General features: G+C 39.0%; 1 protein-coding gene across 1 annotated transcript; it reads right to left on the minus strand.

Moving 5' to 3' along the window:
- Nucleotides 1-1,036: 1,036 nt before the first annotated feature.
- Nucleotides 1,037-13,106, minus strand: IFT52 (intraflagellar transport 52). Its single transcript, XM_049816988.1, has 13 exons — nt 12,860-13,106; nt 11,875-11,962; nt 11,480-11,609; nt 10,532-10,607; nt 10,373-10,444; nt 9,374-9,500; nt 7,123-7,209; nt 6,361-6,429; nt 5,446-5,600; nt 3,791-3,878; nt 2,592-2,700; nt 1,934-2,079; nt 1,037-1,344 (listed from the first exon to the last, which is right to left on the minus strand). Exons 1-13 carry the CDS (start codon nt 12,976-12,978, stop codon nt 1,297-1,299), a joined length of 1,314 nt encoding a protein of 437 aa, XP_049672945.1. The 5' UTR covers nt 12,979-13,106; the 3' UTR covers nt 1,037-1,296.
- Nucleotides 13,107-13,256: the final 150 nt, after the last annotated feature.

Genomic DNA, 13,256 nt, shown 5'->3' on the forward strand with positions numbered 1-13,256 from the left:
TGCTGCTGTGAAAAAGGCATGTCTGCAGAGTAAGCAGAGCTACAACCACTTTGCTAGTGTTATACTAGCACATCTCAATTGGTCAGTAACTTAGCAGGCGCTTTGGGACACCTCCTTTAGAAAAACCTGCGTCAAGTTGGCATCCAAAACATGAAGCAATGTAAAATGAAATTACTTTTTGTGGGATAAAAAATGAACAGATCTTTTGGAAAAAGCAGCTTTGACGTTGAAAAGAATGGCAGAGCACAGGTGTCACAAAGGCTGCACAGAAGGCTTGAGTGGGGGAATAATTTAAGTTTCACAGCTTGGGTGTCAGATTAAATACAAAACGTTTTGGATGTCAAAGTGCAGTCTCAGTGTTGATGTAAAAAAAAGTCCTTGCAACAAAGACACACGGTGTTAATGATGTTGACAAGTCATCTTTTCTTCTCACCACTCATACCCTTGGCTCTATTTTTGCTGCGCCTTGAGCTTCAACATTTCATGGCCTATGAATTTCACTTGAATTTCCATTCTTGTGCATTACCTAGCTCACTATCTCTGGGAATTTGGGATACCAAATAACTGTGAGTAAATATATTCCTGAGTTTCTGCACAGTATCACATTTTCTTAATAATGATCCATTAAATCTTAGTGTCTTTATCATCCAAATACTGTCCCTTCTTTTCAAAATTATGTATTTCCAGTCTCGTATGAGGCAGCTATCTGCAACAATGTCATTATTGCTTAATTTCAATTCTTCCCCTCCCTCGGAAGAAACGTTCTCCTTCTACAGTAACAAACCCACCTCTCCTTGGTTCACTTTGGCAGAGAGACAAAAGGAGACTGCCTCAGGGTGACAGTCTAGCATATTTTCAGCAGCTCCTGTATTTATGGCTGTATTTTCTTTTCCACAGTTCACAAACCAAAATAACAATCTTTCCCACAGTGCAACTAAGGACTACATGTACACCAGGAGAACCCACAATAAGCCTTACTACAAGAAAATAAATACTAGAGTCAGGAAGAGGGACCCAAACCACATTTTCTTAGTACAAGATTTTTTATTCATATATTACAAAATTACAGTTTCAATAAGGAAGTAGAAAAATAGGGAATTATTTGGGAAGTGCTTGCAAATTACAAGCACTTCCTCAAAAGGCATTAATTATCCAAATTACTACACATAAATGATCCAAACATTCAGTGAACTACTGACATGGCCCTTATCAATATGCTGAACACAGAGGTTGAAAAAAAAAAATGGAAAGTATTTTTTACTAAAAGGTCTCTCTCAAACTGGGGAAAGCCAGGTCTCAGTTACCATTCTGGAATCCAGCTTCACTTGTGTCAGTATCATGCTCCTTATGTAAGGGAAGAGAAGGCGGGGGGGGGGGAGGAAAAAAAAAAAAAGAATTTTAACAATAGGATAGAAATGTCAGATTTTTGTCTTAACTAGACTCTTTGAGAAAAAGGGAAAACTTGTTAGTAAAAACAGGTGATCTGCAAATATGCTCCAAACAGAATTTGAAGCATCAAATTTACCATGAAGAATTATTTCAGCACAGTACTGGTTGTGAGTAAAAATGCTGGTTTCACATCTACATTGTAGCATTACCACGCACTGTGAACATTCATGAGGGCATGCTGCTTTTACTCAATGCACCATTAATGAACTGTATTTAGCTGAAATTACCAAAACTACACTTGCAATGTATTAATCCCCCCATTAAAATAAATGAGAGACTTAATAAATTGAGCACTACACATTCTATACAGATGAACAGTCATAAGTATTCTGGATCACAATTTGCTGGTCTAATTTATTGCACACAAATGTCTTAACACATTGCTGTACCTCTTGCCTGCGACAAGTGTAGCTGCTACAAAGATCTATCAGCCTCAGTGGTGATACTACCAACTATTTACTTGTAATTCTGTTATTAAAAATACCTGATTCAGTTTCTTAAACTCAACCACCTGGAAGAAGATGTGCTCCAGGATATGTTTGGCATCTTGCTTTTCCTTTGGGAGTTTACTTGTTACTCCTAGGATATCGCCACATTTTCGTATGTAAAACTCGAGGTCATCATCAGTACCTAAACAAGCATCCCAGGGAAGAAGGCAGTTGAATATCACACGTATCTGTATCAGCTGGGCAAAAACTTACTACACATCTCCACTTATTGTTGGCATTCTGGGAGGTTAAGTCCTATAAGCAAGTTCAATGGACTAGCCATGATGTATTCCTGCAGCTGGTACTTACTCATCTTGGTTAGAGGTTAAGGTGTGTTTAGATTAATCCGAACATTTTAACTTCAAAGCATAAAAAGATGTGAAATAAATCAGCAAGAGTGCGCAAAGCAATTTATGCATGATATAGGAAACAGCAGGCAGAAACATAATAGAATGTCATGTAACAAACAAAATAAATGTCATGGTACGTAAAGTCATGTTATCAATTTCCAAGGCATTCCAATTTCTTGGCCCAGGATGAGAGTAGTGGATTTTCATAAGTGAGGCCCATGTTTTAAAACTAAATATAACAATTTCCCTCCAAATATTTGGACTTCATATATAAATGTCTAAACAATCAGTCTGCTTCACCTACATTTGTTTGTAATCTCTGCAAGACGAGCTTTCTCAGAGGAAAAAGTTTCATCCAAGTCAAACAGCTCCAGAGGGGGAGGAGGCAATTCTCTGAAAGCAGGTGGAAAAACCTTGAAGATAAGAATTAGCACGGTTTATTGCCATACATTCTTCTTACACTTTACAGATCTCTCAGACAACAGTTTTGGACTTAGACTGGACTTGAAGACACCTTTTATAAAGTCAAAAACAACTTCAAAGCCCACAGTAAAAGGTACACTTTTTAAAAAGTTCCATTTATATTTGTAAAAATAACTGAATATTCCAAAAGAGTTTGGTCATGAGTATGCCAGAATGATCACCTAGCATCACAACTAGACATACTGCATTTGCAGTTTGTTTTTAGTTTTGCTCCATGAGATCCAGGTGATGGCTGAGATACCTGAGGTACTAAGTTCACCATAACAGCTCACCTTGGAAATATATTCCCACTAATTCTGGTAAGATTATTTTCTTTTTCATGCAGTCACCACTTATGCCACAAGTTGCACTTGGGTTTTTAAAGAGCAGCGCCATGAGACACTACTTTCAGTTGCACCCCTGCAGGTGTAACGATCCCAGTACTGTTTCTCTGATGGCTAAGGTAAAGTAGGATGGAGCCATGATGGCAAAAATCAAAGATACCTCCTTTTCGAAATAAGTTTGACATCACCGTAACCGGTGGTGTTGCTGCCAGCCCAAATTTCTGCTGGTAAAAGTTTGGTCAGCCCTTGCTGTAAAAGATCAACACTCCACTTTCTACTTCCCCAAAGGATACGGGAGATGGAAGAAGAGTGGGACAGACTGGCTCTTCCCCTGTATTACTTACACCACCACCGCTTTCTGAAATACCACATTCTGTTTTCACAGCGAAGGCTGAACCAGCACCTCACAGGACTGGGAGCAGCTACTCGGCTGAAGGCTTACATACATAAGGCATTCTGCTGTGGTAACAGATGCTGCATTTTCAAGCGCTGTTGATAAGAATTAAGTGTAAATAAGTGCTCTTTCCTAAAAGATAGTCCCTGCAATGTATTCAACTCCCAAGTGATTAATTATTACCACAGCATTTCTCACTTTTTTTTTTTTTTTTTTTTGAAAGAACTATGGAAATGACACACAGAGGTTTTACATGAAATGGAAGGGTTCTCTGTGCATGGTATTAGCAAGGAGATTACTCACAGCTGGCTGGAGGACAGGTAGTGGCGTCTCAAATTGAGGCTGAATGAGTTGGAGAGGTTCATGTTTCACATTCAGCTGTTCATAAGCTCTGCAGCATAGAAAAAGAAAAAGTATATGAGAGAAGAAATGATACAACATCCATTTCCACTTGCAGGCTATAAAGATGAATTTTTCTGAAGACACCAGGGACAACATTATGCACAGTCATAGCATTAAAAAAAAAAAGGGATGCCTCATTTTAGAAGGATCCCAGAGACCTATGTATCAATAATAACTGACTTCTACAGTGAGCAAATTAGTTACAATTATGACAGAGAAGAAAATAATGATAGGTAAATATATTAAGATGTGTCATGGTTTAACCCCAGCCAGCAACTAAGCACCACATAGCTGCTCACTCACTCCCCCTCCACCCAGTGGGATGGGGGAGAAAATCGGGAAAAGAAGTAAAACTCAGGGCTTGAGATAAGAATGGTTTAATAGAATAGAAAAGGAGAAACTAATAATGATAATGATAACACTAATAAAATGACAACAGCAATAACCACCCACCGACCCACACCCAGCCACACCCAGCTACTCCCCGAGTGGTGATCCCCCGCCCCCACTCCCCAGTTCCTATACTAGATGTGACGTCACATGGTATGGAATACCCTGTTGGCCATTTTGGGTCAGCTGCCCTGGCTCTGTCCTGTGCCAACTCCTTGTGCCCCTCCAGCTTTCTCGCTGGCTAGAGATGAGAAGCTGAAAAATCCTTGACTTTAGTCTAAACGCTACTTAGCAACAACTGAAAACATCAGTGTTATTGACATTCTTCACATACTGAACTCAAAACATAGCACTATACCAGCTATTAGGAAGAAAATTAACTCTATCCCAGCTGAAACCAGAACAAGATGATAAAAAAGAAAGAAGTCACACCTCAATTCTTCAAGCAACTTTTAAACGGATGAACGTGCATGAGGAAAAAGTGCTCCAGTTCAAAATGTTTTTTCAGGAAGCCCATAACCAAAAGCTATTTTAAAAAATTATTTGTTACAGGATCAGAAGGGAGATCCCACTATGAATTCACATCCAGTAAAATACAAGAAATACAAAGTAAGAAGAAAGAGTGTCCACAACTGAGTGTAGTTTCATGGAATCTCTGTTAAGCCTGCTATTATTCAGAGTGTTCACACACAATCTGGGTAACAGATGAGTTATGAGGGACAAAGCTGCTAGTGATACAAAACTGGTAAAACTGAGTAGCAGATAAATCTCAAGACACAGTTATTGGGAAATGCAAAGATGAACAAAATGCAGCTTCAGTAAATGGCAAGTAATTCAAAAGTGGAAAAACAACCAGCTCTCAGTTATCACTCCTCAAAGTGCCCAACATCACTGCATACAATCCTACTAAAAATATTAGTTCACTGAATCAGCAATAGTCAGAAAAAAAAAGGAAAAAACAATGTCAGGAACTACAGTTAAGACAAGAAACGAGAAAAAACATCACTGTCACACTATACAAATCAATCTTCTGGTATATCCATATTCAGAATGCTGCCTACAGCTCAGTCCCTTCTGCTCATAAGCAGACACAGTTAAGCACAAATAGAAAATGCAGAATACAGAATGGAAATAAATAAATGAATAAATAAATCACAGCTGCTGACTTGATAACTGAAGGGAGGGCACTTGTATCCAGCTGATAAAGGGATGTATCAAACAGCTTTGTGAAGTCTCTTGGGTTCTCGTCTCCTTCTTGCAGACAGACTCGCAGTTGCTCAGACAGTGCAGCTGTATCTGGGAGCAGGGTATAGTCTGAAATCTGAACACACAAACACACGCAGATAGACACACCTATGATTTAAAAAGAAAAACCCATTTACATAGTCCCTTTCTAGTTTCTCTCTCACCTAAAATCTCATCTAGAAATAATTATTTCACTCTTTACCAGGTATGACCCTTTGCAGTGCAGCTTACTAGATTAGTAAACTGTGAAAACTCTGTTCTCCTAGCTGTAAACCTACACACCATATGGACGTTGTATCTGGATTTCTGTTAATCCTTTAAAATTAAGAGAGATAGCTTACTAGTCAACTGTGCAAGACTGTTGTTCTTTTTATGCACACAGAGTACACAATTTTATCACATAGAGTATTTCCAAATAAAAACAGCGTTTGATACATCAGTTAAAAAAACAACTCAAATTGATACACAGGTTGATCTCTACTCATCTACAGAAAATCTGCCTTCACTTCATTCACAGTCCTCTTGTCTGAGGACTCAGAGCAAAGTGCAAACTTTCTACACTGGAGCAGCAAATGATCTCATAAACATGGGCAAATTGGAAAGAGACTTTCACAAATGAAATCTGATAATGAATAGCAATCTAAGTCTGAGAGATACAATACCAATATTTTTGATGCCCAATCTACCTGTCTGCTCAATCTTAGACCCTGAATAAAGGGTCTGCAACAACAGCATCCATCTAGCTGTTAACCACTTTGTGCTAAACACACAGTTTGCCCAAACTGGTGCTGCTAGATCACACTATTATTTACCTCCTTGTGATGGATCTCTCTTACCTCAGGGTCCTCCATATCCATCTGGTTTAAATGGATATCTGATGTTGTGAGCCACTGGAAAAGCACATCCTGGAGAAAGGCGAAACTTAATTTCAGGAGGGACCAAGTAATCTTATATTATGCTTAAACTTTCATATTAAATCTATTGAATAACAGACCATGACAAAAAAGAAGAAAATGGGTAATAAATCAAAGAATATCTGTGGAGAAAATACAAACTTTATTTGTATTTACATATGGAAGCAATAAATCATGACAATGAGCATACTTTACATGACGTGCATACTTTCAGGAACACCTCAGCAGGAAACTCCCCTTCTTACACATAACAGTGTTACATACTGCACTTTGTAAAGTGCATTACAATCTCCAGGTATCAGAAACCATATATGCAAAGGTTTATTATTAATCAGTAGCCATAATCAAGCACTAAAGAAGCTAAGAAAAAGTAGTAGACAAAAAAACCCCCTACTTAATATTTAAATATCAGTAACAATAAAGCAGCGAACAGAATTAGGAAAAGCTTTTCAGAGTCCTATAACATAAATAATAAACTATATCTTTAAAAACTCTTTCCTGTTAGTTGTGCTTTAACAAATTCCTCAGGATGTTAGTATTGGGTTAGAATCTCCATACTGAATCAATTTCATAGCTGTCTTGCTCTACGATGAAGCTAATAAGCTTGGATTGCTTTGTAAGCACTGTGAAGATCCACTAAGGTGTTTTTTTAAAAAAAACAAAACAAAACAAAAAAAAACTTACCATGATCTTACCGTTTTCTTCTTTATCTAAATATTGATCACTGAACATGTGGGAAGATCCCAGCGCTGCCATCTTTCCACCTTGACTCTATCAACAAAGAATACAATACAGCAAAAAATCCTTCCAGATCACAGTTTTAGAGGCAATTGGTAATGCTGTCTAATTACAAAGCGATTTAAAGAAATAGAAAATTTTGGAATAACTAGTGGCAAAAGCAGCTTCGAACTTGGCAAGCTCACAAGAGCACAGCAGCATTTTAAGTATATATGCTCTTAAGGCTCATAAATTTATTAAAAATACTGATCTGCATTTCGTAAGAGTAGACAGATAATTGACTGGCAATCAAAAAAAAACCCCAAAAACAGAGAATATCATCAACAATAGCTGCACTTAGGTTATTTTTGCAGAAAAAGAACACTTTTTTCAATCAAGTAAAAAAGAATTAAGTGAAATGAATGCTTTATTAACTTTCTGCAACCTGTTCTTCAGTATTCAGAATGTAAACATAGAGGCCAGTGACATGCATGCATGTCAATACTGCACATATTCATGTCAGCTAATGACAGAAGAGTTTGCTGGTTTTATTATTTGAAAGCTGAAATGCAGAATATGCAGGTCATTACATTTTAATTTAGCTAAATTAAACATGCATGAAAATGCATTCATGAAACATCTTTGGAGTTCTTCTCTAAGATTACCCCTTAATCCATCCATAAGGACATACATAAGAAATAGTTACGTTTTCAACAGAACAAGATAGCCTGTAATACTCCCTGCACCAACTGTGAAACTCAAAGCATAATATAACCATGAATACTGCTGTAACGAATTTGAAGATAGATCAAACAAAGCTCCAGTTTGTTTAACAAATTTCTGATGTTTCATCCTCCATGTTTTGCAAGGTTTTAACCTGAATTCTACATGCTTTACCCACAACAGAATAACTGGGCAGCATCCTCTGCTCGTACTTTCTATTCCTTCACTTTCTGTTGCTGTTCTTTACTGTATCTCTTTTTCACTCCAAGACATCTTGTTTTCCTTCTACCAAGTTTCTCTGCTCTGCTTGAGAGACAACCTCTGTCTCTGGCTTAATTTTCTGCCCTTGTGTCTGTAACTTCCTTGAGCTACATAGGAAAAACAATGCCATCTATTTGACATTTATGTCATGGTATTATACCAAATGAAGAACTATCAGTATGATGTGTAATGGTTTCCACTGCACAAACCTATTACACTTCAGTGATTAACCCATGCAAAACACTTCATGGAGGTGCAAGCAATTTATATGGATTTCACTTACAGCATAATTTAGTTGTTATAATTCTTAGAAGAAAACACTCCTCTCCATACCAATTACGTGAAGCACATTAGACCCCATATGAACAGGCACAGTCTTGAAACAAGAACACCAACCAACAAGGCTATAAACCCAGAGTTAAGGCTTTATATAACTTAGATGACTTATGTCACAAAAAGGCAACTCTATCATTAATGCAAGTAATTTCACTATTATCATGGGTGCAAAATTAGGCACGGGTCTATGGGTCCACTGGATCTATGGGCAAATATTGTGCGGGATTTTATTATATGTTACCCTGACAGCTGCAGATAAAATGCAAGCAGTAAGTGTACTTTTAAGTTCACCTCATGCTGCTGTATTATCTTTGATTTACAAAGTTTATTTCAGCTACAACGTGGGTGGATGAAGTTGGGCATCCTCAGGAAAAAAAAACAACAACACCTTCCTAACAAAGATATCAGAAAAACACAGTAGTGTTAGAAACTCATCTACATAGTAAAAAATGTGTTAACATGTTTATGTTCACTAACAATATTAATCCTTTGTGGGCTTGTGGGCTGGATGGGTAAGATAACATATAAAAATCTACTGGTGCCAAGGTGACAGACTTCTTCCTTAACTCAATATGGCGTATTTATGAAGCCAACGATAATCTTACTTACTAAATGATCACTAAAACAGTGGGGAAAAAAACCCTCAAACTTTAAAGAAGAACTGAAAATATCCATCTGTCAATTAAACAAATATATAATCTTTGCTGACCACCAAATTAATTCTCCTCTGACCCCAGGCAAAGTTTTCCATAAAAGGAGGCAGGAGTCACTAGGCTCATCTGGAATTTGCAGATGTATCAAAATTAGAAGCGGATATGTAAGTATTCCCAAAAATACGCTCACAATTTTTGTGGGGGGTAGGGGGAGAATGCATGGCTTGTCACATGCAGAGTCATACCTCATGCTGATAGAAAGCAAGAATAGGCCTGTTGAGCGGGAAGCAGACAGATCCTGTTGACAGAACAGCCACTGCTGGTTTCATCACATTCAGTGTGGCACCAAATGGATACACGAAAGTGAGAGCTCTGCGGGAAATACAGAAACTCTGTAAGTACCTGCATGTATCAAGTAGGCTGGACATATTTATAAAACTCAGTCTACCTAAACTGCAAACTGTAATTGTGCACTGGTGGTGGAATGCCAAGAGGCATCCTCTTGAAAATTCAGATCATTGTAACAACACTCCAGTCTCTTTCTACAGGTTCAGGTTGACAGTTTGTCTTAAATAAGGAACAAAGAAAACTCTTGATCTCTGTTTGCACACTTCCGTATCTGAGAGAAGAGCAGGCATATTTAACTCACAGATGAATGTATATTCTGGAGCAAAATTACACAAAATGTTTTTACACTTAAATTTTTCCTTGTAATCAGCCACATGGCCATTTATTAGTCTAAAAACTAGCTTCAAGGAAGAATATGAACCTTTATAGTTATTTATGGAAAAGCTGTATTCTTCTCAATGCCTTTTTACTCCTCTGCAGCACAGAGGGATGGAAAGCTAAAAATTGCAATAAACATCTATCTTACCCTGGATTAAGACTCTTTAAAAAGATGTAGGGTTGCTCATGCCTGCAGCCAGACCACCCACTGTCTAGAGGTTATTCATATTTACATTGTTTAATCAAATTAAAATCCACAGACTAGGGGCAAAAAAGATCTGATCAGGAGAGTAATAATTCCCTTCAAAACCTATCACTCCTGCTCCTTCATTGGTTATCAAGCAATACTAAACAGATTCTCCTTTCCAGATACAACCCTGAGGAGGAAGAAGCTGACATAAGAAATCCATTAGAAAACCTCAACACAAGCACAACACACTCCTGCTAGATTACAAACCTGCTAATTCCAAGTTATCCTAAATCTTTTCATATCAGCTTCCTCAAAGAAAGACACTTACTGTGAGTCATGTCCACTTCCATCTTCATCTGCTGTCTCATGCACTGTTTTTCTTGCAGCTTCACTGATTCCCCTACAAGATGTTGAAAAGCAAAACTTACTGAAAACAATACGGATTATAAGAGTTTACTGTAAAGATTTATATACCCCAAATATTTACCTATTCAAAACTCCATCAGAGATTAGTGCTTCTTTTGGGTGGTGGTACTTGTAATACACATTTCGTACTACAGCATCTTGAAGAAAGAAAAAAATAAAGAAATTTACGTTTTAGCTGATCAGGGTGCTACACATAGCAATGAAAAATAAGTTTAGCTCTTGGATTCCCTGAGTGTTTGCTTCTAACACCACAAAGCTGGCATGTGGCTCCCAAAAGAATTCAAATTAGCCTCCACTACCATTTTCTTCTGGACATACATATTTAGAAAAGGAATATATTTGCAATTTCAAATAAAAATATGAAAAATAAGCACACCTCTGTGTCTTCTGCAAAGCAGAAGAGGCAAAAAGATCCAGTTAAAAGAATATGTATCAAGTTTTACAACTTCAATTTTTTTTTACACATCTTCCAACAGCATGATTAATTGAATACTGTTGATACAAAAAAAAAAGGCATAGTCTAGAAATGCCACCAAAGACACTAAAACTATTTTATGTACACTAAGACACAGTTGTTTTGGGTTTGTTTTTTCACATTGGCAGTACAAAACCTAATGAATGGCATTTTATTGGTCTGCTAAAGAAAAGTGCCACTGTTTATTCAGGGCGAGTATGAATTGATTCAATCCATTAAAACATGTGGAAAAATGTGTTAAATGAAAGGCTTTTTAACCAATAAATGTCACTAGAATTAATTTTTGTTAGTAAATACCATTAAAACTAACAACCACAGCAAAGGAATGGAGATGGCTAAGTTGTCATCAAGGTACTCTGCCCATGGAGAGCCTTTGGTGTGGTCCAGTATTACACTGCCATGTACATGTAGATTTCAAGAAAAAACACCTCTTAGACCAAAAGGTACTTTGTTAGAGAGATCTGCTTGGCTTATATCTACAAAGGCTGAACCCATTCTTTAGATTTTGCTGAAAATGGATGAATAAACCATTACCATTATTGAAAACGATCCCGTATTCTTCTAACAAAAAGTTAATATTTGTGCCATATCGTGACTCTCCGCCTTCTCTTAGCATCACCAGGATGGCTCCACCATCCTCCAGGAATTTCTTCAGAACTGAAAACTAGAAGACAACAAAGCTCCAGAAAAAATCCATGTGAAAAAAGCCACATACAAGACTGCAGGAAGTTATACTGAGATGAGGGAAGGTAACTGATTCTGCCTGCTTGCAATTAACTTGATCCTATGAGAAAAGCATTCAAATTTCAGTTGGTGTAAATTCATTCAAAAGCAGTACTATTGCAAAGTCTTCTATGTTGTTCTTTTCTATTTTGCAGTAAGCAAATCTGAAAACATAACTAATTTGCAAATAATTATTGACTTCTTACCTCAGCAGCACTGAACTTTTCTCTTGGCCCTGCTGTAATCCACAATTTTACCCCAAACAGTTTCTCAGATGTGATCTCATCTTTTAAGCTATAAAAAGATTAATAAAGATGTGTTATTCTTGGATACAGTCCTGAACCACAATTTTTTTCTTTTTTTTTTTTTTTTCCTTTAAAGGACTGGCAAATAAACACAAAGCAAATCACTTCAATCACTTCGCATCCTTTTATCTGGGCTTAAAGTTGACAACTTGAGCAAAAATAATCCTTACAAATTTCAACCCACAGAATAGTAAAGCCCCTCTAACAAGGTACTGCGGCAGATCCAGAACTGGTATAAACTGTCACAGCTGCTATTAAACTTTGCACCTGAGGAGCTCTTATTCTTTTTTTCTTTTTGCTCTAGGCACATTTTGTAGCGGACAGGCAGGCAATATCACATGCACAACAGCTGTTTCCTTTTTATCCCAAACTGTACATCAAGATAGACTCAAAAACCTGCATCAGGAGTTTCATCCTTGTAACTTAACGTGCTCTCTCTTCCACAGATAAGATAGCTGGAAGCTCCAAAGACAGAGAGCTACGGACAGCATCCAAAAGTGAAATTATAGCTAATGCCACAGAGTGCAATCAATGCAAAAGAGAGATCTTAGCTTACAGTACACGTTCCCAAAGGCTATTTGGGTATTCGATGCAGACCACACACAAATTTCAGGATCTCTCTACCGACTGCAGGTGCCCGAGCCCCTGCCCACCGGGGCTGCACAGTGGTGAGGATGAGGCATCCTAGCCTCTTCGCTCAGCAGGGGCCGATCTCTCCCTCGGAGATGAGGTGGACCCACACAGCCTGGGCCGGCTGACAGAAGGCACCTCGGCGCGCCTCCGGCCCTGCCTCCAAAGGACCCTCAGACCACAGAAACGCGGCTTCTCTCCCACGCCAGCGCTTCAAAGCAAGCTGCCGGCAGTTACTCAGAAAGCTGCCCCTCACCTCTGTATCTTCCAGTTACCGCGAAGCCTTTTGCGCAGGGCTTTGTAGCTGCTGGCGAGAGTGAAAGCCTCTCCTTTGGACGCGTTGAAGACTATGGCATTCCGCAGGCCCCTCTCCATAGGGTTACCCGGGGCTACCGCAGGGGACGCCGCAGGACGCCAGCTCTCGGGACGTGAAGCGAACCGCCGACGCTCCTGCTCCCCGGCGGGACCCCCGCGGCGGGCCCTGGGGCCGGCGGGGCGGGGGGGGTCCCCGCCGCGGCGGTGCGGGGGGAGAGCGAGGCCGGCGGCCGTTACCACCGCGCGCTCCGCCTAGCAACGGGCCGGCCACCGGGCGCATGCGCAGAGGCCGAGGCTCCGAGCGCAGAGGTCGCTGCGGCGGCTTGCTCCATTCCCAG

This window comes from Accipiter gentilis, chromosome 14, assembly GCF_929443795.1.
Source record: "Accipiter gentilis chromosome 14, bAccGen1.1, whole genome shotgun sequence".
Taxonomy (NCBI): domain Eukaryota; kingdom Metazoa; phylum Chordata; class Aves; order Accipitriformes; family Accipitridae; genus Astur; species Astur gentilis.

What these genes read in the sequence shown, in the direction of transcription:
- IFT52 (XM_049816988.1), bottom strand. Translation starts at nt 12,978, where the DNA reads ATGGAGAGGGGCCTGCGGAATGCCATAGTCTTCAACGCGTCCAAAGGA. An exon ending in TTGCTTTCTATCAGCATGAG is followed by an intron (nt 7,210 to 9,373) that starts GTATGACTCTGC and finishes CTTTGTTGATAG; the next exon opens with AGTCAAGGTGGAAAGATGGC. An exon ending in TGGATATGGAGGACCCTGAG is followed by an intron (nt 5,601 to 6,360) that starts GTAAGAGAGATC and finishes TTGTGTGTTCAG; the next exon opens with ATTTCAGACTATACCCTGCT.